Genomic DNA, 27,720 nt, shown 5'->3' with positions numbered 1-27,720 from the left:
GATAGGAAATTGATAACAAAAAATTTCAGTTACTATTTTTAGTCTATCTTTGCCAAAACAGGAGGTCATAACATTGAGGTGATTACTGACATGGTTAATCCAAAAGTGCCTGATCAAATGAAGCATTTCCTTGCTAAGCCTTACAGTAGAGATGAGGTAGACTTTGCTCTGAAGCAAATGCCTCCTTCAAAGGCTCCTGGAATTAATGGAATGCCCGCTTTTTTTTTTTCCGGAAGTATTGGCACATTCTTGGGGACGATGTTGTTGAGGTATGTCTAAAAATCCTCAATGGTCAGGAAAGTGTGAGAAGCCTGAACAAGACTTTGATAACTCTCATCCCCAAAGTTGAAAAGCCAGAATTTGTGACGCACTACAGGCCAATATCTCTCTGCAATGTGATCTATAAAATTATTTCTAAGACCATAGTCAACAGATTAAAGTGTGTGCTCCCAATGGTTATATCTGAAAGCTAGAGCGATTTTGTTCCAAAGAGGCAAATTTCAGATAATATCATTCTGGCTTTTGAAACAATTCACGCCATGAGAATTAGAAGGGGGGAAAAAGTTCCAAAGATTGCTTTGAAGTTAGACATGGCAAAAGCGTATGATAAAGTTGATTGGAATTTCATTTGTAAAATGATGGAGAAATTGGGTTTCCCTGATGACTTTATTAAGCTGGTCTTTGAGTGTATATCTATTGTTTCATATTCTTTGATAAGGCATGGAGTTGTTGAAGGTAATGTTATCCCAAAAGGGGGATTAGACAAGGAGATCCCTTATCTCCCTATATTTTCCTTATTTTGTGCGGAGGGTTTTTCTTCACTTCTTAAACAGTCAGAGCTTTCTGGTGAAATAAAAAGGATTGACGTGGCAAGGGTGGCCCCTCTAATTTTTCATTTTATTTTATTATTATTTTTTTGTGTGTGCAGATGACAGCCTACTCTTTCTTTAAGAAACACCTCAGACCTGTAGAACCCTTAAAAGGGTGTTTGAGATTTATGAGCCAGCAACAGGGCAAAAAATAAATTTGGAGGAGTCAGCAATTGCTTTTAGTCCGAACACTCCTGTACATTTAAGAAATGAGGTTAGCAGCCTTCTAAAAATCCCAATTGTTGAGTTTCATGAGAAATATTTGGGACTACCAACTGTGATTGGTAGGAAAAAGAAGGATTGTTTTAACGGAATAAAAGAAAGATTGAGAAAGAAGCTTAATGGATGGAAAGAGAAATGTTGGAGACTTCTTACTAATGAACAGTCCATGATTCACAAGGTGTTAAAAGCTTGATATTTTCCAAATTGTAATTTCTTGGCAGCTGGTTAAGAAATAGCTTCTTCATATGTTTGGAGGTCTTTGATTTGGGGCTGTGAATTGCTCTTGAGTGGGTTAAGGAAGATGATTGGAGATGGACAAGATACTCTAGACTATGGAGATGCTTGGATTCCTAGACCTAATTCTTTCCGCTCTTGAGTGGGATGAAATTTGCTCGGGATGCTGGCTTTTCTTCTATTTTAATTGAGTCTGATTCACAAGGAGTGGTAAATGATGTAAAGAAAGATGAGGAAGAGTCGTGGGCATCAGATGGGCATCTCATTGATGATATCAAGAGGAGTCTGCAACAATTTGATGATGTTACTGTTTCTTTCAGTCTAAGGGGGTCCAATCAAGTAGCTCATTTTCTAGCTAGGCATGCACTTAATTGTAATACTGTGGTAACTTGGATTGAAGAGGTTCCCCTCTATCTGGAGCCAATTGTACAAGATGATATTGTTGTATCATCTTAATTGTTATCAATGATTTCCTCTTTCGCAAAAAAAGAAAAAAGAAAAAGATTATATTGGAAAATTGCTTTCTGATTCATTTGTCTAAATTACAAGTTCAAAGCATTGAGGTTTCGCCCAATAAATTGAAGTTGAAATTTACAAGTCTTAAACTTCATGGTCATCACAATCCCTAGTGTAGCAGCAACCAGAAAAATTGAGTCGATTGCTGGTTATAGAATTATGCAAAAGGAAATAAAGAAAGAGATATTTAGTGATATACCCATTTTTAGCACTAATATTATAAATAAACCATACACATTGAATTTCTATAAACAATCAAAAAAAAAAAAACCAAAAAATGACACATGGCCTTATTGAATTTAATATTGATTATTAAATTACTTTGATGCCTATTGAGTGTTCTGGGTATTTTTATGAGATTTTAGGATTGGGCTTGTTTTAAGAAATTGATGGTAGTTTTGTAATTTATAAGAAGTTAAAAGCTTCTTTGTTATGTTGTAAATGGGCTTTGGGTGTGTTTATAAAGTCCATTTAATATGAGGTATTTTTATAATTTGGGCTCCTATATTGAATATAATAGTGAATCTCCCTTAAAAAAAAGTACTTATGCAAAATAAAATCTTACAATATCGAAAGAGTAAAATAACAACGTTTTAAAAGTGACCATGAAATTGTTATGAGAGGAATTATTATTATTTAAAATATCTGAAAACTTGTGTGCTTATTTGACTATGTTTCGTTTGCATGTCTTTTGAGAGAAGCTAACTTTATGGGTGATGCTCTAGCTGCCCTAGGACTTCGGCTTAATCACCGCCATGTTTAGATTTGTTCTCTTTCAACGAATCATGCTCGTACTTATCAATGAGTTGTCTTAGAATGGTGGCCAAGATTAAATGCAGTGACTGGTTGATAGATACACTCTCGTCTTCGTCTGCCGTTTGGTGATGTCAACATTTGCTGTCCATCTCATAAACATCATCATAGAACGACACATCATCATAGAACGACCTGGAAGCCCAGTCTAGTCGCCAAAGAATCCCACTTCCAAACGGCACCGTTTAAGTCTCAAATTTTCTTCTTTTATCTATAAATAAAAAAAAAAAAAACAATTCCATTTCCAGATTCCAATTTTCAATCTGCCAAGGACCCGTAAGTCCCATTTCACACTTGACTACGATACTCACGAAACTCAAAACCTTCATCCACAGTGATTAGCTTAGCTTAATCCAATCTTTCCATTATTGTTGATGCGATAATTAATAATGGTACGTGGAAAAAACTTCGACGACTAATGCCCATTGACTTGGGGAAGAAGAACAAACAAAGCACACACCTTTCAGCTTTCAACCACATCTCTCTCTCTTTCTGCTCTTACTGATACTGTTAGGCAGGCAGAGTATTAGATCTGTGCCCTGCAATCAGTACATAGAATTCAACTGGGTCTTGTAGCTTGCTTCTTTTTATAGCTTCCTCGGGTATTTCTGCCTCTGCAAAAGGAACAGGTACACAATTTCTTTACGTGTTTTAATCGTAATCTTTGTTTCATTATTGTTCTGGTACACGCCCAGTTTTACTTTTTATGGTAGCTTTCTGTTTGTGGAAAGTCTTTTTCACATTGCTAGGCAGGTAGTGTTGTTGCTAGTTATTACTTTAGTTGTTTTGTTGATGGATTAAATTTTTTGGGGTTTGAGAATTTTGGTTAAAGAGTTGAGATTTAGGTTCGACAGTGATTGTGGCTCACTGGGTTTCAGCCATTTTTCCTTTTTCAGAGGGGACTCTGGTTTTTCAGACTTGTAAAATGTGGATAGAAAACCGTCTTTTAATGGAAAAAGCAATTGAAATTAAGACAAAGTTTGGTTTTTATTGATTTGGGTTTGAATGTTATGTTTACTAGTTCAGGCTCCAGATGATGGTATTTGTAATTCTATATTTGGGTAGTGGGGTTTGCCTATTAAATGCAATAGTGGCCTAATTTTCATTGTTTTGATATTTCTTTACGTCTGATGACTTCTTTATAAATTATTAATTGTAGGGAGCTTCTTGAATCAGAGTAAAATGCAAGATTTAGTTAGTAATAATGGGAACAATCAGTTATCACGCCATTGGAGGTTGTCTTGAAGCGAAGCTTGAACTGCCAATGAGATGTCTTCGAGTAAGAGGGCATCTCAACAGTTGAAGGATGGTAGGATGCGGAATCAAAGCACTGATGTCTTGAACAGGTCATACCCACAACCAACTTATTATAAAGAGTGTTTATTCACCAGTGTTTTGTTTCCAGGTTGATTGATTCAACATTTCCCTCCTACTGATAGTTGATTGATGTAAAAATTTTGTGCACTTGTTAATAAATTTCAAGCAAGCATAGACCTAGAGTGCAAATGAGGTTGGGTAACCTATGGGGTTTAATTCTCAATGATGCTAATCCTTACAGTTAGAGTTTAGTGCCTCTTAAAATGATGGACATGGAAGTTTGTTTCTGTGTGAGATTGCTTGTGCAAAAAGGTTTTTGTAACTATACATAGCGGGAACCTTTTGAGATTTACCAACTACCAAGTTACCTTAAAATTTCAAAATTTGAGCTTGAGTCGTGTTTTGTATGGGTCATGTTTTGGGAGGAGGTATGGCTTCCAGATTTGGTTATTGGTTGATGTGATTAATAAGTTTTGTAGACAATGAAGATATTAATAAAGAAAAAGAAGGAAAGATTAAGAAGAATGATACTTTCTTTTTGTCAGTTGGAAAGGTTGAGAGTAAGAAACCTTGGAGTCACAATAAAGCCTTTCAAAACTAGAAGTCTTATCTGGAAGATGTTTAATGAATCTCATTATAAAACTTTTTGTTGTTGTTGAAAAGCTAAAGAGAATGAGAAGAAAACTAGCGGAGTACTATTTCAAGGAAACTTCAAAATAGAACTCATTTATAACTTAATTGGTGCACCGTGCACAAAAGATCATAATTTTCCTTCTTATGAAATTTAGATTTTCAACCAAAAAATGAAATTTAGATAAATTTATAGGGTAATGATTTCCCCACTCCAATTTTATCCACTTACACTCCATTTTTATAGTGGATAAAATTGGAGTGGGGAAATCACCACTCAATTTATATTGAAGTTTTCGTTTTGGTATTAATCGTTTCCTTCATTGAGCCTCTTTACATGTACTACTGATCCCCATCTATATGAAAATATACAAGTTAAATGGTCTGTTTAATGCTCATGTTCTTAAGTATCTTTGTTTTCCCCCTTCCATTTTGTAGGCGTAGCTCTGAAGCACAGCTTACTCCAAAAAATTTTAAAGATCGAGAATCTATGGTACTGGTACTTCATTAGTTTATACATAAAATGTATGTTAACAAGCAGGAACTTTATTTGATATTTTACACTATGTATAACACAAGCAGGAACTTTATTCTCGAGCCAGAGCGCAGGAAGAGGAGATCCAATTTCTCCGTGGGCAAATTACTGTTGCTTGTGTGAAGGTATAGCAATTCTTAACTTGCCATTTGTCACATGCATTTGCATTATCCTTATAGTTGGTTCAATTTTGGAAATGTAAATGCTTGAGAATTAAGTGGTCTTCATTGTATCAGGAATTGCGCCTGCTAAATGAGAAATATGCATTGGAGAGGAAATTTGCTGACTTACGGATGGTTTGTCCATCGCTTGATAATCAATATGGTTTTTTCTTGGAATGCTCTGATTCCTTTGAAAAAAAGAAAAAAAAAAGAAAAAAAAAAGAAATTGGAAGATGCTAAAGTATGAAATAATATTATGTTGATTGATAGGTGATTGATGAGAAGCAGAGTGAAGCCACTACTTCTGCGTTAAATGAATTGGCACGCAGAAAAGGCGATCTTGAGGAAAATCTAAAATTAACTCATGATTTAAAGGTACACTAATATTTAAAGATGGTGCTAGCTTTAGAATATTATGGTAGTTTGTAGCTGGGAGGCCTATTCTTTGTTGTCTGTTCAAAATAATAGCAATAACCTGATGCCCAAGTATCATATATTTGATTGATTTATTGCATTGCATGAAGACAATGGAAAAATGGTTTTATGTAAAAGAATTTATCACAGTTTTCTCTATTTCATGACAATAAACACCTTTTGACTGGTTTTCTCTTAAGAACTCTATGACATTATGTAATGAAAGTAATTCTTTTAGCTATAGCCTGAAGAAAAGGAAAGCTAGTGATATTAATGGTTTTCCAAAAAATCTAAAATGGTTGATGAGAAATTAAGCTCATTAATAGATCCGTTGTGTTTGTCAGGCAATTCCTCCCCTTTTAAATATGGTTGAAGGTTGAGTTTGAGTTTGAGCTCCTGGATCCAATCTGGTGGTTACTTGGTGCGATTTACCTAGTAAGATAGTGAAAAAATTGGAGAATATTGTGCATAATCTATATGGTGGCCAAGATTAAGTGCCATTTAAATTTATTGTACACGATCTATCTGTTTGAGGTATAGTGTTTTATTGGTTTACAGAATCTACATAGAAAAGCATAAACTCTTGAACTTGAACCATATGGGCAGGGAAATTTTGTTCTTTACTGAAATTTCTTAGTTGATTTTGTGTTTGATGCCATGTAAGATTTCACCACGTGTTTATAAGCTCAGAAGAATTGATGTAAGATTTCACCACGTGTTTTTCCTGCTAGTCGGGAAAAAATTTATTATGTTTACACTATTTCTATCCTTTGCAAAGGTTTGCAAGTCATCCTTCTAACAGAAAAAGAACCAAAAAAAAAAAAAAAAAAAAAAAAAAAAAAAAAAAACGGATGTACCTAATGAGCATACATCCCTATTCTAAAATTAATCCATCTAACTATTTTCAATTAGATGATAAGGGTTCTCATAAAAAATTACTCTACCTGATTAAGAATAATTTATTGGTACTCTACCCTGTGACACACAGATACTACACAATACAAATATTGCAGGTATAGAGTATCTGATTTTGATACGGCCCTGATATGCCCTGATTCATATTGAATACGAATTCGGAGAAACTGGTTGACTTTTTGTATGTTTGACTTTTGGATATGTTATGTATAGGGTGGGATACATGTTGAATACAAATTAGGATAAAAGAGAGGTTGTTCACAATTTTTTTAAAAAAGGGATGTGATGGTAACTTAGAAAAGTTGTGAAGTACTTTTAAAATAAGTGGGCCTGAGTAGTATTTCCAAGTGCTTAGAGTTAATGCAAAAGGAAAAAAGAAGAATGATGAAATGAAATTAATGGATATGCATTTTACTTGTTTTTCTTTTATGTTCTATTTCTATCTGAAACCTTCTATAATTGAATTATGTTTTTACTTTTTTAGCGTTGTTGATGATTATTGAATATAATTTTATTTTTATTTTGTGGCATGCCCTTTTGTTTTATTGTCCTAGGTTTTAGAGTTCTGCTAACTTTATCACATCGTTTCCCGTATTCTGTTTCCCCACTGCCTAGACCAAACTTTAATATCCAGATAACCATATGATCAAATGCCAAAAGTCCACATTAGTTTGTTTATAGGGTATTCGTACACACTTAATCATATTTGGATTATGTTTTAGCTTGAGGACATTTGGGAATACTATGATCTTGATATTCAATATGTCCACATATTGAGCTCAATATAAATGCGTTGATGTTTCAATAGGCTGGTTAAACCTCTCTTAAACTGATGTATGAATCGGACTGATAACTTTAGATCTATCGTCTTTTTTTTTTCTTGCACATTATTGTTTTTGCTCTTAGGCTTTCTCTGTTATATTGCGGTTATTAATAGTTTCTGTATTTGGTAGGCTGCAGATGATGAGAGATATATCTTCATGTCATCTATGCTGGGGCTATTGGCTGAATATGGTGTTTTGCCCCATGCTATTAATGCTTCTGCAATATCCAACAGTTTAAAGGTATCAATCATATAGCGCACAGATAACATATATTGCATGTAAAAAGTATCCTGGCTTATGGGTGATGCCATATTCTTTTGTACAAAGTTTCTTTCTGCTCTGGCTTTCATTCAGGGTTTTATTTTTTTCAAATCACATTCATTTTCCAATTCCTTGGAAATGAGCTATCTCAGATGATTAAAAAGGAAAGAAAAAACCAGTGACATCTGATTGATGCTGAGTTAAGGTGACATGTTTTGTGCAATGATAATTGTTCAGAATAGTCAAGGATGAGCAGGTGTTATGTTAGATTTATAATGGAAAGGCCGAGTAAAATGAAACTAATTGAGTGCCAACCTCTGAATCTTAGCACAAGAAATTTATTCTCTTTTCTTTTCCTGCATTTTATCGAGAGCAATATTCTTTGGGTATATGTGGGGAGTAAAAACTGCCCATATTTTATTTGGGTCTATCAAAATTGGCAATCTGTTTTCTGTCTATCAGTCTAGCAAAGAGTTTTCTCAAGTCAGCCTTGATCTTTGTTTTCTTGAACCTGCAGAGACTACATGATCAATTGCAGTGGAAGATTAGAACTTCACATGTAAGCAAGCACTCTTGTTACTTCATGCTGTTGTCAGTGATGATTCTTTGTTTCTATACTGTAGAGTGCATTGCTTTACCCATTATTATGTATAAAAATTGTTTCTCTCCACCACCTATTCTTTGCTGCTTAGTCTTTAAATCAGTATTATACTTTTTGCTCATACACGTATGTGCTGAAAAATATCTTATCCTTATATGATAAATAATATAATGCAGGCATATTCTTTCCAGTGTGACCTTTTTTTCCTTCTTTTATATTTTAAAAGTTTCCAAATATTCTTCTCCCTGCAGACATATTTAAGCAGATAACTTACAAATTGTAGCTGAGACACTGCATATCCCTGTTTTGATTTATTTTGAAATGCATGATTTTAGTTCGATGAACACCCCTAGCTCTAAAAGAGGATAAACATTGGGGCCTGTTTTAGAAAAGTTAAATAATTGGAAATAGGGCTAATTATTTGGCTTTTGGATGTATTTTTACCTTACTACTAGCTGAAAACACTGCACAGGTGGGTAATAGGCTGACGAATATGAAATATAAGAATTGGTGAAGACTTGAGAGAACACCTACTGTTTTGGGTATCACACCCAAGAAAAAGATGCATCACATTTTGTGCACAGCTTCTGGAATTTTGATATTTCTTCATTAGAAGTAAACATCCATACTTAGCTTTCGTAAGCTACAAATGCATATTTGGTGGGCTTAGGTTTTAGAAACTTTTATTTTTAAAGGTTTGTGTTGGTGATAGAGAAGCTTAGGGTTTGTAGATGAATTCGAGTACAAAAATTGATATTTTATGGCATAAAGTTGACATAAACTGAGAAGTAAGCTTACTCTAATATTTTGGGATTTTGAAGGTCTATTTGAGACTCTGGGGTCGTAAGGGTTTAGTTAGGCAGAAAGCGGCTAGGTTTTTGGATTAAGGGAGGGACACAGAGAGATAAAAAACATGCATGTGGAATTACTTCATAACTAAAACACACCATTAATTAATCAATGCTCTTTCTTGGATTACAGGATTACTTATGGTCTTCTTTCCTTATATTACGAATAAGATTAGTAATCTAATACCAACTCCTAATAGGACTAGTAAATCAAAGGGCGCGTATAAAGGCCGATTAACTATATTGGATTTAGATACTAATAAAATAAAAATCAAAACCGCAACTAGGGACCAAAACTGGCAAACATGGAAATTATTACACTAGCCCTGGCTATAAATAGTTGAAACTAAACCTAATTATAAGATTTCGATGGCCTCATTAACTATCATGAAGCCTTACTGCTGAAAAAACAAAACAAAAAAATCTTATGGGTGGATGTTAAGTCTTCTCTAATCACGCTATGGCTTCTCTATTCCTTTCCTCTTTGAAAATCTTGAGATGATAAATCTGGTAGCTGCTAAAGAATTCATGTGTTGCGTAAGGACCCCCCTATTTCTTAAAACTTTGTGCTGACACTGAGAGGCATTTTGAACTGTCCTGACCCATGAAGAATCCACTCATATTTAAGCTTCTTGTCATTTGGACGACACAAGAGAATATAACAAGGCTTAGAGGGAGGATCAAGTTGCATGATATCAGCCAACTCACTAATAGAATAAGTCAACGAAATTAGTGTTTTTAGTGTTGTTCACCAAAGCCACATTGTAAGAATTCAGGTGGGGTTTTGCCTTTGAGGCTTCATTTAAGGTTGAGACTTGAGTGAAACTGAAGCTTTTTGCCTGGTTTACTTGATAACATTATCTCTTTTCTCATTCTCCTTTTTCGAATCATGATATTACTATAAGTTTGCTTTTAATGCTCATATATGCTACATATAGATTTATATGCATGTTTGTTAATGAATATGGGAGACACAAATATGCACACTTGTGCAGGTGCCAAAACCTTTCAAAGAAAAAAACTAGAACAGTTTTACTTCTTGCCTTTGAGTGAAGACATTTATTTTTATTTTTATTTTTTGCTATTCCCTAGTTGTAAAGTGCAGAAGCTTCTTTTCTTGAATTAACATTTGTTAGGAATATTATACGACTCTTTTTATCACAGTTGTAAGTTAAAGACAATTGCAGTAAGGCATCTTCTTTATAGCAGGATAAAATTAGACAATTAACATCTGGCGTGGAAAATGTTGCTGAAAGTGAATCTCATGGTAAAGATAGCCGTGGTCCTGGCATTTTGAATGGCCAATTTCCTCATATCTTGGTATTTAATCTACTCATATATTATGCTTTGTTGGTCTGTGGACTTGGACGAGTATTGTTTTCTTTCATTGTTCACATCACCGAAAACTCTCTCTCTCTCTCTCTCTCTCTCTCTCTCTCTCTCTCTCTCTCGCCTGGTCTTTCATAATGCAGGAACAAGGCTTTGATCATTATAGTGATCGACAACATCTGGAACCAACTGACAAATTGCCGAAATATGTGGCTGACATGAAAATGCTAATTAATAATGAAGTTCCACATGAGTTCACATCCAATACAGAGAGGTTGGCATAATTCATCTTTGTTCAGGAAAAAGCTTTCTTTTTTCCATCTATTATTAAGCATGTATATGTTGAAAGAACAAAGCTTTCTATATTGTTATCGTGCTAAAATTTTATTTATCTGTGAACAAAAATAGTTAAGGACACCTGTATTTTGCAGAGCCATGTTTGATCACTGAAACAGTTTCTTTGTAGTTTAGAGTTCCTTTGAAATTTCATATGTTGGCCTGTTCCTGTGCTTTGGTTATATTATTTGTTGAAGATTGATATTTCATGACTCTGCCATGTGAACGAAGTCGTCTATATGGTGCCATTTGAAATCAATCTCAATTACATTTAGATGTCTTTATCGATTTCTTTGATGTGATTCATATCAAGTTATTGAAAGCTACAAGTATCACAAATTGTTCCTTCATATAGACTATTGGTGGTGTTTTATAGCTTCCTATCACTGATTCGTTAATACATTTGGATTGACTCTTAAACTGAGGGAAATTGATAGGTGTAACCAAAATGGAAGGGTTTATTCACAATTCAACCATAACATTATAGAATTATTTTCTGTATACCTATATTTCGGTGAGGAGCTTTTTACATGACATCTTTTCCCCTTGCTTATGTTTGACTGTGAATCAAATGACTCATAGGCCGATGGCTGGCTTTACTAATAAAGATGATGCGAATGTGAGAGCTGGGAGAATGACCAATGGCACCTTATCTTCTCCTCACACCACACATGATGAGATTGCTTCCTCTGCTTCTCAAGGTGATTGATGTTTTTATCTTTGAATCAGGGATTTTCTTGCTTGACCTTTTGATATCTAAAATGTTTCTTTTGCATTTAGAAGGTCCTACAATAGAGAATTTTCAGATTATTGGTGATGCTGTTCCGGGAGGCAAACTTCTTGGATGTGGATACCCAGTACGTGGAACCTCACTTTGTATGTTTCAGGTAAAATTCCTTGAACATTCTTCATGTGTGAACTTCCATCTATGTTATGATATACTTATATGTCATCGTTGTTTGCGTATCAGTGGGTTCGTCATCTTCAGGATGGCACTAGAGAGTTCATTGAAGGTAGACAGTTAAATGAATTTTGACTTTCTTGATTTTTCTCTTGTATATTAGATCCTGTTAATCTTTATCTACGAATTATTGTTTTATTAATGTCTTTATGTTTTCTTTTCCTTCAATCAGGAGCCACAAACCCAGAATATATTGTCACAGCTGATGATGTTGATAAAATAATTGCTGTTGACTGCATACCAATGGATGACCAAGGCCGTCAGGTTTCTATTACCTTGTATATACATGCACTTGTATATGTTGATACCGTCTCTATATTTTTGTGTATGCACGATTGCAAAAATGTGCAACAGTCTGTATGTTTCTTATTTGAGTAGGTGAAATTTCCTTTATTTCTGCCATTATGCTTTTGGTCAATGTATAGGAAAAATATGTTGTGTTATTTTCTTTTCGAAAATTTTATTTATAAAAATACCAGTCTTTCTGAATCTTCTTGGGGATAGTATTACAAAGTGCAAGTAATTTTGACTAGATTATCACACCCTTTTTTGAATGGTTGTGCACTTTGATAATCTTTTGTTTGAGACTTTGAAAATATGTTTTCTCATTAGTTCAAAATGATGATGATTTGATCTGCATATCTTTTAAGTTAGTTTTAATATATCAGTTGAAGTTTGGGGAGAATTAGTGAAGGAGAAAATAAAATAATAATGTTCCCGTATGAGGCCCAAAAAAGTTGCTGCCCATAAATTGATGTATGTGTGTGCTGTATCATCCAAGAAATGCAATTTAACTAGCAATGCATCAAGTAAAAATTGATTGATATTGGATAATCCTCTCTCGCCAAAGTTGTCAAGGCACTTTAGTCAGAGGTGGGTGGGTATGAATATCATTGCCTAGAATGCATGCTTTCATATGATTCTGCTACGCATTCGCACCACTGCACATAACTAGCTAGACTTTTGAAATCCTGAGTCCATTTGAGGAATAATTGAACCATGAGTTTTGGCAGCTTTATGTCTGATCATGCTATACATCCATACCTACCCCTCTGAACTTTTAGCAGGCAAAGAACCAATGTTATAGTACTAAGACTAATCTTTCATTAAAACCTCAGTTCTCTCTCTCTCTCTCTCTCTCTCTCTCTCTCTCTCTCTCTCTCTCTCTCTCTCTCTTAAGCTTATGCTTTGGGACTCATGCTAATGCTTTTGATGTAGCATAGTCATTTTTATTTGAAGATTTTGTTTTTTTTTTGCTTTGGATATAGTTCTTTTGCTATATACTTATTGTGTACCCGTGCAGCACCTCTTTGAACATGCTTTGATAAACTTTACCAGTTATCAAAAATATTATTAATGATAACTGGGTGTAACCTTTTTTAATGATTTATCTTGCTTATTTGCATGTGCAAAGTCCACATTTGGTTTCATGGAATTTATTAAATCACCCAGGAAGTAATGCCATTTTATATACTTGTTGTACATGAGTATTTTTTTTTTCCTAATAAATTTGTTTTTCATTATCAGGGGGAACTGGTGAGGCTTTTCGCTAATGATCAGAACAAAATCAGATGTGGTATGTCCATTTATATTATTGATGAGTTCGGCATAAACATGCCTTATATGATTGACTTTTTTATAGTTGTTTTATGTATAATGGATTCCTTGTATATGTCTTTTTTTTTTCTTTCTAAACGTCTGCTAATAAGTTAGTTTCTTGCTTTCCAGTTGTCAGTGTGTTTTTGCATCTAATTGTCAGTGTGTTTTTCCCTCTCATCCCCTTTTGCCAACAACATTAATTATTTAAAAGGACAAAAGGATAGTCGACTGTAATCTTAAATTTTTCTTTCATTGTATTTTCATGAGGTACTTTCTAGACCCAGAGATGCAAAAGGAGATTGACGAACATATTTCTAGAGGACAGGCCACTTTTAGTGTTCTGCTACTGGTAAGTTAAATTCTTGCATTTTTCTATTTTCTTGTTGCATATCTAATTCATCAGTCTGTTTAATGTAGATTGATAAACTCATCTCCTGACAATAATCTAAAATGCTAGTTTATAGGAAACTTTGTGCTTGGTGAAATTCAAATATAATGATTGAGTTTGTGTACATTTAGGAGAAAACTCCAATATAGGTACTTTTATTAATAATGTTTTACCAATTGTGCCAATTTTTGTTTAAACTCATTGCTAAAATTTCTTTTGCATTTTATTTCATCCTCTTGCTTTTAGTATATTGTATAACTTGTATGAATATGGATGAAACGTAAGCATCTAAATTGAATTATTTGTTGCGTAATTAATAAGAATATAGTAAATATTTTAAGTTACGATGAAAAGAACAAAAGAATAGATTAAGTGAAACACCCCATGTGATTTATACATGTATTGCAAGTCTGATGCACGTATAAATTGCCATGATGATCTCAACCTGATTTTATATGAAATGGGTTGAAAATATGGTATAGATGGGCAATTATTTGAATCAATTGAGAACTCAGAAAGCTATTTCCCTGCAACTTTTTTTTTCCCTGGAGGATGGGTACTAAATTCCCCTGCTTGGTTAAAATGCCTGGCTTATAGAGCAAGATTGGGAAATTGTTCCAAATCGGGTGATATGCCTCAATCTACTTTATAATAAATTACTAGCTTATATGCTTATTTTAACAGTGCCTGGCTCCCAGGCTGTTCATTTTGTTTGTTTGTTTTTGTGGGGTGAGTGTGGTTGACTTTGTATTGTCAAAATGAGATAAATTTGTACCTTATTGATCCTTATATTCATAAGTTTGTAGCTATATGGTTTTGTCATGCTGCTAAATCTGTTCCTTATATCACATGAAAAACTTTTGCCATATCATCTTGTTGAAAACAGATGGACTCTTCTGAGAATTGGGAGCCAGCAGCTTTAATTCTGAGACGGTCAGGCTATCAGATCAAGATCAATAGTACAGAAGCTGTTGTAATTGCAGAGAAATTCTCAAAGGAATTATCAGTATGTTCTTTACTTGGTGACACTTCATTTGAGAAATTAGGTTTTTATGTCATGAGATGTTCTCCAAGTTACTTGTTGAAGTATTGGATGAATTTAAATCGTAATGAATAAGTTTTATACAACTGTATCAAGTTGGTCTAGAAAAAGGTTATAATAAAATTTTTTGTATCTACAGTTTCGCATGATGAAAGTGAATTCCTTGTCAAAATATGTATCCATCATACAGAACTAAAAGCAATCATGCTTTCTTATAAGCCCTACAGTGTTTGACAAAATCTGCAAGAATCTGCACTGTTGAAAGGCTGAATAGAGTTTAATTCATATAATGGATATTTTTTTACCAGACGTTAGTTATAGTTTCTGTCACTAGTCATTTGTAAGTAATCAGAACCTACAATGTAATTTTATATTTTCTAAACATAAGACAATCCATATAAACTTCCATAATTTGTTGGTTGCAGATCAAAGTTCCTTGTGGCTTCTCAACTCAATTTGTGTTGACATGTTCTGATGGATCTTCTCATCCTTGTAGCACGTACAATGTTCGGTAATACTTTAATTTTAATTTTATGTTTCATTTTTATTTTGGTCAATAACTTTTGTTGTATACTTGTATATTTAAATTAAAGCATTCTTGATATGGTAGTGCTGCATTGGATCATTTTCTGGAGATTTTATGGTTTATCAGACTTGTATTTTATGTCCATTTTGTGATATGAGAATGGTACAAAAAATTTGCTGTTGCCATTAGGATCTATACGAGAATCACATATAAGGTTACTCAGTGGATAATATGTTAGAATTGTGATGATTAAGCCTATAACTGAGGAAATCAGCTGGAGCTAATCTTGGAGGAGATATTGGCTGTAATCAAGTGAATCACACTAAACATTCTTGTTTTTGTCAACAATATGCCATCTGATATGATATATTCAATTTCTTTTGCAGGATGCGCGATACTCTTGTGTTGACCATGAGAATACTCCAAGGCAAGGTATTTCTTTACTTCAAATTATGCCCCAACTTCTGCATGTATGGTTCTTTTATGTGTTTTCATGCAAGATCTGGGACATAAGTTTTATGGTTAACAAAAGAATTGGGGATATGTTTTTACTCCTCGTCATCAATTCTTTAATATGATTCCTTTTTAAGCAGTACAAATTCAATTGACCCTTTTTAAGCCTCAAGTGCAAAGAGATGCTTTGAAACATATTTGGTCTGACTCTGATGTTAGTTTAACTATTACAGAATATGTGGATTACAGTAAAACTCAAGAGGCGAAGCACAGAAGTATTTTTTGTTTTTGTTAAAGAAGCATGGAAATGTTTTGAAACAAACAATCATGTTCTGATATTTAGTAATCTATCTAGATTATCCTCTAACAGTGGAGCAAATAGGGGCTTCCATATCATATTCTTTAGAACTTTGAGAAATGAATGTAAGAGAAAATGTAAAGGGCATATCTATTATACACACACAACACAACCACACAGAGATGGTCTTGCAGTGTAAGAAGTTATATTTCTGGACTGCTAGTTGAGATTCTTGATTAGGTGGCATCACTTCTAGATGTGTAGTAGACCTAGTGGTGCCTATTTGATCAAAAATTGTGATTGCTAGCCCCGCAAAGGGCCAATCTGTAGGGTTAGGTTCGGGAGACACGCATATTTTCATTAGTTTCTTGGTGATGCACTCCATTAGTAATTCCTTATCTTCAAACTTGGAAATTTATTTTCCTTTTGTTTTGTGTTTTCTGGTGCAGGCACTGGATGACAAAAGGAAAGGAAGAGTATAGCCATAATTTGAGCATAATGTTTATAGCCATCATTCATTCATAGTAAAAAGCGATAAATAATTAATTAAACAGAGATCTAAATAACAGCATGGGTAAGTTAAAGATAAAAGCTTTTGTAGTTTCTTCCATTGTATTATGATTCATAGTCGATGCTCATCTCTGAACCACAGATCACACAGGCATTCTGTATAGACAAGCATGAATAAAATAGATGTATTTTTCTTGTATTACCTTATCGATTAATTTAGGCTAAATACTCGTTGTGTGTAGAAACCAAAAATGATGTTACAACTATCAATTAATTAAGGCTAAAAACTCTCTTTTCTTTTAGTGAAGTATTAGTTAGTTTAAGCTGTAATTCCATATGGACTATGACTTATTCATCAAAAGAGTTATTTATACTTACACCCTCTGAGTTATCTTGTGTTTTCACAAAACTCCCGTAGGTCTCAAAGATTACACGAACACCTCTTGAAGTTTTAGTTTGTTTTTACAAAATCCCTTTTTGTTGATTGTCCAAAAATTGATGATTTCATTGGACAAAAAAACTTATGCAAATGACAAAATTAACCTCAATGAAGTATATGCAATTTAATCTAAAATGCCAACTTTGTCATTTGGAGAATTTGTATAAAATTATCAATTTTTGAATGAAAAATCAATGAAAATGAGTTTTGTAAAAATAATTTAAAACGTTAGGGAGTATTCGTGTAATTTTTAAAACCTCATGGGCTTTTGTGAAAAAGTAAAAAAATTATGGAAGTGTTGGTGTAAATAACTCTTCATCAAAATAGTCTGTCATATTATGGAATTCTTACTATATCAAATATGTCGTGCAACCAAATGTATATACTTTTCTTAATCTCTGTCTTCACGTGATAAAAGTTATATTACGTGAGGAGAGAGAAGCATGGATAGGAAGATCTAAAGTAGGATTAGTTGGTAACATGGATAATAAAAAGGCAGATTCACTATTATACTCAATATATAGGCTCAAATTATAAAAATACTCTATATGAAATAGACTTTAGAAACACACCCAAAGCCCATTTACAACATATCAAAGAGGCTTTTAACTTCTTATAAATTGCAAAACTGTCATCAATTTCTTAAAACAAGCTCAACCCCAAAATCTCATAAAAATACCCAAAACACTCAATAGGGCATCAAAGTAATTTAATAATCAATATTAAATTAAATAAGGTTAGCTGTCATTTTTTGAGTTTGTTTATAGAAATTCAATAGTGTAGGGTTTATCTATACTATTAGTGTTAAGAATGGGTATATCACTAAATATCTCTAATAAAAACATATAGTGCATCGTACAATAATGTTCATAAAAAAGTTCATTTTTCTTTCTCTGCATATTTTTTTGTTATCGGAAAAGCAATAATTTATTTTAAGGATAAATGTACATTGAGGGCTAATACAGATTTTATATACTCTAATTGAAAATAAAATGTAATAGTTAAAATTCTAAAACCAAAAAACATAAAACATTTTCAGTTAAGACTTATAATGTTCACATCTCAGTTTACGATTTTAATGTGTACCTAAAATGTGTGTCGCGAATGAACATTGACTTGATTCTTTAAGAACGTGTCATTATTAGGTCAATCCGTTATTAATCTGACTTGATAAGATGGATCCGAATGATTATTGTTGTATCTGTAGATGCATACTCTTTATAAATTTTGTCATGCGTACAAATTAAATTTATAAACTTGTGGTTTCCATATCAAATTTTAGTACATGTTTCATTGTAATTTTAAATTTGAGATTTCAGTTCAGTGGCTGGGAATACTCTCTTTTCCTTGGAGCCAAAAGATCAAGTTTGAAGCCTATAATTATTTTTTCAGACGGCACAAAATTGGAAGGGTACTATTGGGCGATGTTAAATTCATTAATTTTTTTAAATGCTACCTTGGAATTGCAGAAGGGTCAAATTTTCCATCTGCATGCAAAGCCTTTCATTTCACATCACAAATTACTTATTTTTCTTTTTCTATTTTTTCTATATATTTTTTTGGTGAAAATGTTTTTTTTTTTTTTTTGGGGGTTCTTTTTCTGGTCAAAACATCCTAAGTTCACTTAAGCCAGCCAATAAGATCTCAGTAATTGCATAGAACTCACATGGCTGCACGTGTTTAGCTCACATCTCAATCACATTTCTGTAAAGTAAAGAAAAATTATTCTTTGGGTTTAAATATTTTATTATTTTTATTAAGATTAATATTTATTTTTATACTAACTTTTGCAGTAATTTTACGTAGGATTATTCATTGCTTGTGGAAACAATAATGATTGTGTTGTATGTAACGCCGGCCTCCTTAGGCCTGCGCCTACCTAGAATAATCTCATGCTCATTTGAGAGAACCACAACTCAACTAACTTTATTTTAGGGAGACAAATCCTTTCGAAGTAGGAATCTCAACACCTATTAAGATTTGTTTTGTTCAACAACATCACAAGTATGAAAGACACATTGGGGAAAGGTTGTTTCTATTGTAACGTCTGCGTGATGGTTTTTAATACACGTATTATAATATAAATGAACGATAGATTTATATTATAAGGGTATAATATTAATAAACATAATGGAATTCTAACACGATTGATATACACCATGTAACGATATACTCCATTGATGCATCAATGTCCACTAACTTTAGTAAATTCTTCTTTTTTGTTTCTGTAGGTGAACTATTGTCAAACAAGTTTTCTAACGAGTGGAGATATATAAATGTTCCTAGATAAAATGGTGATTGAGAACCATTACCAAAACATAATACATGTCAAATTAACCAATAATACTAAAATGTGTACATATTAAATTAAGTAAAAATGATTACTCCTTTTTTAAGATGGCAAGGAAGCTGAGGTTGAGTTAGTTGGAAGGGTGGTGTGCTTGCATAGAAAATGCAAAGAGTCCACTCTCTCACCTATATTCACCGACTAGAGACTTGGACGGTTTCTTAAGCTTTAGATTCGTCACTTGGATCACAAACTCAACTACCAATCATCTACTTACAAATAGACTAGAAAAGAAACCGTCACCTCCTATAAATAATGCCAAAGAAAAAGAAAAAGAAAGATAGAGATAAAGAAAACAAATGAAAGAAAAAGTAGAATGTAAGGGAGACACACATCAATAATCCATCTCCTCTTCTACTTTGCTTTACTTTCCATCTAAGCCCCTCATTTTTCTCTTCTTTTTCTTTAACACTTGCCTACCTCTCTCTCTCTCTCTCTCTCTCTCTCTCCTCCTTCTTTGGCATATATCAAGCAAAGGAAAAGTGACCAAATTAAGAAAAGAGGCCAAGATCTGGTAGTGTGTGCCATTGAGGTTTTTGGTCATATGGGCTCTTCAGGGAACCAAAATCCTTGGGCACCATATGACAATTACAAAGATTGTTCTCAAGGAATTTGCAGCATCTACTGTCCACAATGGTGCTACATCCTTGGCCCTCCTCCCCCTCCTTTTGATTTTGCAGAAGCTGATGACAGCAAAGACTCTGCTACAGATTTCTCTCCTCTCATTATAGCAGTGATTGGCATCTTTGCAAGTGCTTTCATTTTAGTCACTTACTACACCATCATATCAAAATATTGCCGGCGAAGAGATAACGATGGTGGTCGAGACATTGACATGGAGAATTCGAATCCAAACCAAATTAGTGAATCATGGCAAGGCTCAACAACTGGCCTTGATGAGTCCCTGATCAAGTCAATCAAAGTTCACAAGTATAAGAGAGGTGACAGCCTTGTAGAAGGCACTGACTGCTCTGTTTGCCTAAGTGAGTTTGAAGAAAATGAGAGCCTGAGGTTATTGCCAAAGTGCAGCCATGCTTTCCATGTTCCTTGCATTGATACTTGGCTCAAATCTCACTCTAGTTGCCCGCTGTGCCGGTCGAATATTGCTGCTCCTGCCATAGCTTTGGTGCCTCATCATCATCAACAAGTGCTGTCTCCAGTTCAAGAGAATCCACAGCTGGAAGAAAATGTGACTGCTTCAGAATACCAGCACAGAAGCCATGCAAGTGTTTTGGTTGTCCAAGATTTGGAAGAGGTTGTAAGTCTTGCAAATGATCATGTTGTTCCGAAGACTACAACTCAAGATATTGTTAGAGAAAGGGCTCACTTGGAGAATACAGTGAACAGTTGTGAGATTGGACAAGATGGGATCCAGCAATTGAGGAGATCAGCTTCTTTGAATTGTGTTTCCATTGCTGATGTGTTGCATTTACATGACAGTGAAGATGATGAGGACTTGGAGAACCAGATGGAAAATGTCCAATTTTCCATGGGAATTGGATCCTCAAATAGAGTAGCTGAGGAACAGAATTCCAAATCCGACAACCATAGAAGTGGAGTTTTCAGCTTGGTGAAGGGTCCTCTTGTGTTGAAGAGATCAACTTCAACAGGGAGATTTGTGTTCACAAGGTATGGAAAGGAAAAGAATTCTATAACTCCTAATTAAAACCATTTATTCCCCTTTCCAAAATTAATCTGTAAAACCACAATTTCTTCTTCTTTTGTCTTTGTACCATATTTTTATACACAAAAAGAGAGACCCTGCATACAAATATGAGACTAATTGACTTTCAAATCCTATATGGTTATGTCCATAAGCGCCTGGTCTAGTGCTATTTAGTCTCTAATTTGTTTGTTGAGGAGGTCTTGAGTTCAAATCTCATGAACTGACGTGATTGAATAAAATTATTCATCAACTCCTATGCGGGTATTTTACTTGAAAAAGTATAAAGCTTTCATGAAAAAAATTAGCAGAATTGCTGGTCTCTGCTCCAATTATAATTTGCTTTGCATCTCCTAAAAATAATGTGCTCCCCTCTGCACAATTAGTACTCAATAGTGAAAAAAATGAGAATATTAGTTGGCGAGCTACTTGATCTCAATGGTAGGGGTTTGAAACCCGTTGGAAGCAGTTTGTGGTTAAAGGCAAGCCGAACTCCGAGTGGGGATTAATCTTACCCTTCAAGTGTGGGGACACCTCGTGACATTTACCAAAAAATTGAGAATATTAGAGGAAGGTACAACACAAGTGCTTGTGGGAATAAGAATTGTTCCCATATGATTAATTGCCTTTGTTCAGGAATCTTTTTATTCTGTGCTAGCTACACGCTGTTAGAAAAGTCCAAAAAGTAGAAAATGATGGGAAATTACCCCAAATTGGTACTGTATTATTAGGCCAGCTAAAATCCCATATCCATATTCTCATATTTGGGTTCAAAACTGGTGGGGCTTAAGATTTATAATTTTTTTCCGCTCCAATGCATATAATTAATAGTCAACGGGGTCTAACTCTGTGGAAAATGATATTGACTTGTAGACCTATAGTCTTAAGTTGAACTCCTATGACACTTTGGTAGTATGTGTGAAAATCTCCCTCCTCCCCCTTAACTTTCTCAAAACAAAAACAAAAAATTAATACGGGCTTGAGTTTTGGGTAAATGTTAAGTTTAAGTTTTGAGTTTCTAATGCATGACTCTAACTTATAATTTGACCCAAAATTTAAGATGAGATTTGAGTCTTAGATGATCTAGAAAGGGATTTGGAGGGTGACATCTGGGGCAAGTGCCAGAGATATAACCCAAAACCTAAGCTCCTTAGAACTGAAGGCTTGGTGGGTGACCTTAAATTGGCCCACCATTTTGGGAGGTAGTGGAGATTAAATTTCCAACCAGTTTTGACAATAACAGATCGAGTTGCATTCAAAGAGTAAGTGGTGCCTTAAGCAATGCGTGAAGCTTTGAGTAGGAGCACACTTGTGAACTTGTGAATCACCCAACAACCACACAATCGTATTCATCACTGTTTTTTTTTCTTTCGGTTTACTTCTATTTTGATAAGATTCAGCAATAGGTTAAATTGAATCCATAGACTTAAAGTTGAAGGAAATGAAGCATCTAGACTCTAAATATTATATTAAAGTGTGAAAGAATACAAAATGGAAATACATTGGGAACAAAATGATACATCGGACGTTGAACAACTGATATGGACAGGGCATCTGTCCTTGTTCTTTTTCAAATAATTTATCAATCTTTTATTATTATTTATTTTATCAATCAAATAGAAACTTAATTAGATAAAGTTCAACAATACGATCAAAAATATCAACAAGACATCTAAAATACCAATTTTAAGAGAATAACAAACTAACATGCTAAAAGCAAAATTAATGCGAACAAAAACCGCACTAAAACTATTAATCCAAATCACCACAATTTATCAATATCTTTAGATATCTATATGCTTGAACAAACAAGTAGATTTTTTTAAATTCAATTAAAAATAATGTAGGAACATCTTTGCATAAACTTTACTATATATATATATATATATATATTTTTTTTTTTTTAAATTTTTGCATTTGCTTTAAGCTTCATGAAATTAGAGGCCGGATGACGGGACATGGCCCGCATTTTTCAGTCCTATATATTTGCCTAGTTGTTCATATTTTTAAGATTTTCTATATTGCAATAATCTCTTTGGAGATCGTGTTCTTCCTGCTTGTATCTTTTATTTTGTTATGTTTATATTGTTTCAACCAAAAAGAAAAACAAAATCACTGATTTTTTTTGTTTTTTTTTTTGTTTTTTTGTGGTTGGAAGTGAAGTAATGTAGATTAAAGATCACATGTAAACAACCTTCGCCGCTGCTCTAGATATATTGGTATATGGTCATTAATTATTTTTCACATGCATGTGAGAGGCGTTATGTATTCATAACTTTACAAGGATACTCCAATGACTTCGACTGTTGAGTGTTTTTCTTTTCCTCCTTTTGCACTACTAACTTGGGAAGCCATAAGAATACAAATTGACCCCAAAATTTTGTTAATGTTCAGAAAATCAGGAGGTCAGCAAGTTTATAACTTCTAATAGTAGTACAGTAGTAATCTTAGGCCATTTCTAAGATTTTAGAGGATGTGTGCGAGACGGGGACGCACAAATTTTTATACTAAAATACTATATATGCCATAAACAAATGTTATACTAAAAATCATCACCATTTAACATGAAATTCCAAAATTACTCACAAACGAAACAAATAGACAAACCATTTCAATTATTTCATATATGGCAAGTTAAAAAAGAAAGTGGCAATTTATATGCAACCTAATGATCTGTTGGAGATACCGATTGTAAAAGTTGAGTTTTTATGGCGCTTACTAACCAATGGATAATTCAGCAAGTTGAGAATTGAGGTTACTCCTAATCCACCAAGTTTATTAGAGTTTGAGTCCCGGCAATTGCATATGCATCCTTCAAATAGAATACGTTGGTCTTTAGCCGATGTGAGTTTGAATTTCGTTTTTCTCTCCCTTAAATTGAAGAAATGAAAATTAATTTATAAACATTGATAAAATTCATAATTCGCATAAGTAACATAAAAAAAATCCATAAGTTGGACAATCAAAGAAACGCAATCACCATATAAGTGCAATTCCTATTCTTTTTTTCTTTTGTTACTATACAATTTCTATCCTAATTTAAAAGGAAAAACAATCGAAACTAGAGACCTTACGTTCTCTTGAACCTTTTTAATTCGAACTCAAGAGCCTAGCCCTTTTTCGACAAACAATTATGTTCATGAAACCGACTCAATACTATTATAGCCCAAATAGACCTCACAAGCCCATAACCCTAAATAGGGTTTCAGAGGAACCACTATATATGGTAATCCGTAGCCTCTCTATCTTTCAGACTTCACTCTCCGCAGAGAGTAGACCTCTCTAGGTTGCGGCACTGTTGCGAAGGCATCATATTATGAGTAACAGTTCTTCTTCTCCACGGGTAAATCTATCAACCTCTTTTTTACTCTTTTAATCTTTGAGATCACGATCTTTGAGTGGTTGGAGGTAGCAGTAGCAGTAGCATATGTGATCTAATGGGTTACGCTCTTTTCTTGAATTTGAAGAAGACTTGGTTCAGATCAGGAGCCATTAGACCGGGAGAAGCATTTGGTTACTTCAATTTACATGTTGGTCTTCGTACTGTTCGACCGTGATTTCTTTGTATAAACAAATGAGTTAATTGTTATTGTCATTTGAATCAGGGTGGACTTGGGTTTCATTCGAGTTTACATCCTTGTTCAAATTACATAAATGGAAGATGGTCTACTATATGTGTTAGTTAGAATATCACCCTCTGAAGTGACACCGAATTTTGAATATTAAATTTGAAAGTTGAAGATTTTGGTCAGATCATGATATTCGGTTACCTTGCGATACAATAGATTTGTGATTGTATAATGTTTGTACCAAATTGTATTTAGATGAAATTTGTAATTTACTTTTGACACCAAGGTAATAAAAGGTTACCTTGTGTGTTGCTTTAGATTATGCGTTTGCAAATCTTTACATAAGCCATGTCTTGATGATCTAGATAAAGTAATTTCTGCGCACTTAATTCAATAAAACGCAATTCTCTTTTCTCACCTGAATCATAGTTTTGCTGGTAACAAATTTTAGTGTGTGTTCTGCTCTTGCTTTACATCAAGTACGTTGTTCCTGACTAATTCGAATTTTAATGTTCGAAGACTTTGAAACTAACTGAAAGATGTTTCTGAACTGAATTCTATACTTTGCCCCTGAGAGTCATTTTCACCCAACTTGTTCCAGAACTCATCTTTGCATGTTCAATTTTACCCTTGAGAAATCCTGTACTAACTGAAATATGTTAGCAAGTATTAGAATTTTCGTCCAAAGTGATGACGTGGCACTTTAGAAATCCCTTGTTTTCCTACGTGTATGCCACTTTATAAGAGAAAAACCATAACATTTTATGTTTAAACAATGAGAGAAAAATAATACTAAGGCTCCATCCCCATCCCCAGCCACTCTCCACATCCCTTCCGCACCCGGAAGCTCACCGCAATCACCTCATATGACAACATCGCCAAGATCTTGAGTTGCCGAGTCGTAAATCACCCCCTATGACAACAGTGCCAAGATCTTGAGTTGCCGAGTCGTAAATGCGAACAACGTTGAGGTGTACGTGTCGGACAAAGCATGGTCTACAAGTTAAAAAAAATATATCCTATTATGCTGAATAGGGTGACCAAACAAGTCAATTGGAATATCGTACATTTAAGTCTCATGGATTTGCAATTTCCTAATGCAAATACACTTAGTTTAATTAAGGCGTGTTGGCTTGAGGAGGTGCCTCCATGGCTAAACCATTAGATTAGTGACGTGATGGATGTACTTCGTTTTTGTTTTTAATTAAGCTCCTCTTTTCAATAATAAGGAGAAAAAAACTTAAGACCGATTTGATAATCATTTTATTTTTAAGCTTTAATTTACAATTTTTTGTTAGAGATGGGGGGAAACACAAAATGAGGGATGAAAGAGTGGTGAAGGAAGGGTGATAGGATGGAGGCTAGAGACACGAAAACAAAAACTTTCTACTAGAAATTGTTTTTAGTTTTTATTTTGTATATAATGAATAATTCTGTTGTGGAAACAATTGGACCTAACCGAAAATGTGCTAACTAGGACATCGGGCCTCCAAGGGTGGTGGACTGTGACTACCAAGAACGGTGTCACACTCCCACATCGCTTGGTGTACATCTCTTCCACATCTTTCCCATCATCTTTCTTCCACCATTTTTAAAGGTAATTACAAAAAATCCTTGGGCACCATATGACACTTACAAAGATTGTTCTCAAGGAATTTGCAGCATCTACTGTCCACAATGGTGCTACATCCTTGGACCTCCCCCTTCTTTTGATTTTGCAGAAGCTGATGACAGCAAAGACTCTGCTGCAGATTTCTCTCCTCTCATTATAGCAGTCATTGGCATCTTTGCAAGTGCTTAGCCTTGTAGAAGGCACAGACTGCTCTGTTTGCCTAAGTGAGCTTGAAGAAAATGAGAGCCTGAGGTTATTGCCAAAGTGCAGCCATGCTTTCCATGTTCCTTGCATTGATACTTGGCTCAAATCTCACCAGCTGTGCCAGTCGATATTGCTGCTCCTGCCATAGCTTTGGTGCCTCATCACCATCAACAAGTGCTGTCTCCAGTTCAAGAGAATCCACAGCGGGAGTAAAATGTGACTGCTTCAGAATACCAGCACAGAAGCCATGCAAGTGTTTTGGTTGTCCAATATTTGGAAGAGATTGTAAGTCTTGCAAATGATCATGTTGTTCCAAAGACCACAACTCAAGATATTGTTAGAGAAAGGGCTCACTTGGAGAATACAGTGAATAGTTGTGAGATTGGACAAGATGGGATCCAGCAATTGAGGAGATCAGCTTCTTTGAATTGTGTTTCCATTGCTGATGTGTTGCATTTACATGACAGTGAAGATGATGAGGACTTGGAAAACCAGATGGAAAATGTCCAATTTTCCATGGGAATTGGATCCTCAAATAGAGTAGCTGAGGAACATAATTCCAAATCCAACAACCATAGAAGTGGAGTTTTCAGCTTGGTGAAGGGTCCTCTTGTGGTGAAGAGAACATCAGCAGGGAGATTTGTGTTCACAAGGTATGGAAAGGAAAAGAATTCTATAACTCCTAATTAAAACCATTTGTTTCCCCTTTCAAAATTAGTCAGTAAAGCCACAATGTATTCTTCTTTTGTCTTTGTACCATATATTTATACACGAAAAGAGAGACCCTGCATACAAATATAAGACTAATTGACTTTCAAATCCTACATGGTTATGTCCATAAGCGCTTGGTCTAGTGCTATTTAGTCTCTAATTTGTTTGTTTGAGGAGGTCTTGAGTTCAAATTTCATGAACCGATGTGATTGAATAAAATTATTCATCAACTCCTATATGGTTATTTTATTTGAAAAAGTATAAAGAAAGCTTCCATTGAAAAAAATTACCAGAATTGCTAGTCTCCACTCCAATTATAATTTGCTTTGCATCTCCTAAAAATAATGTGCCCCCTCTGCAAAATTAGTACTTAATAATTAAAACCTGAGAATATTAGAGGAAGGTACAACACAAGTGCCTGTGGGAATAAGAATTTTCCCCGTATTATTAATTGCCTTTGTTCAGGAATCTTTTTTGTTCTGTGAGGTACACACTTGTTAGAAAAGTCCAAAAAGTAGAAAATTCTGGGAAATTGCTCCAAATTGGTGCTATATTATTAGGCCAGCTCAAATC

At 34.3% G+C, this 27,720-nt stretch overlaps 2 protein-coding genes and 1 pseudogene across 22 annotated transcripts; all 3 read left to right on the top strand.

Annotated features, from left to right (window-relative positions):
* The first annotated feature begins 2,894 nt into the window (after window positions 1–2,894).
* LOC103331279 (uncharacterized) lies at window positions 2,895–16,804 on the top strand. 21 transcript variants are annotated; one of them, XM_089053510.1, is made up of 20 exons: window positions 2,895–3,283; window positions 3,814–4,000; window positions 5,040–5,094; window positions 5,184–5,261; window positions 5,373–5,432; window positions 5,568–5,672; window positions 7,580–7,690; window positions 8,229–8,270; window positions 10,370–10,480; window positions 10,633–10,763; window positions 11,408–11,526; window positions 11,609–11,712; window positions 11,796–11,838; window positions 11,959–12,050; window positions 13,314–13,362; window positions 13,664–13,734; window positions 14,660–14,779; window positions 15,241–15,326; window positions 15,728–15,768; window positions 16,542–16,804. In XM_089053510.1, the coding sequence occupies exons 2-20, from the start codon at window positions 3,924–3,926 to the stop codon at window positions 16,550–16,552; spliced, it is 1,506 nt and encodes a 501-aa protein (XP_088909636.1). In that variant the 5' UTR covers window positions 2,895–3,283; window positions 3,814–3,923; the 3' UTR covers window positions 16,553–16,804. The 21 variants fall into 21 exon arrangements, with proteins under 21 accessions (XP_088909636.1, XP_088909630.1, XP_088909634.1 ...); XM_089053504.1 differs by having other exon boundaries at window positions 15,728–15,773; XM_089053508.1 differs by having other exon boundaries at window positions 11,606–11,712.
* A 2,935-nt stretch (window positions 16,805–19,739) lies between these two features.
* LOC103331280 (RING-H2 finger protein ATL52-like) lies at window positions 19,740–21,188 on the top strand. Its single transcript, XM_008233898.3, has one exon. It carries the CDS (start codon window positions 19,933–19,935, stop codon window positions 21,052–21,054), a length of 1,122 nt encoding a protein of 373 aa, XP_008232120.2. The 5' UTR covers window positions 19,740–19,932; the 3' UTR covers window positions 21,055–21,188.
* Window positions 21,189–25,797: 4,609 nt separating this feature from the next.
* LOC148917039 (RING-H2 finger protein ATL52-like) lies at window positions 25,798–27,237 on the top strand (annotated as a pseudogene).
* Window positions 27,238–27,720: the final 483 nt, after the last annotated feature.

The sequence above is a fragment of the Prunus mume genome, linkage group LG5 (assembly GCF_029339155.1).
Source record: "Prunus mume cultivar Tortuosa linkage group LG5, ASM2933915v1, whole genome shotgun sequence".
Classification (NCBI taxonomy): Eukaryota; Viridiplantae; Streptophyta; class Magnoliopsida; order Rosales; family Rosaceae; genus Prunus; species Prunus mume.
This window is presented reverse-complemented; position numbering and strand designations above follow the sequence as displayed.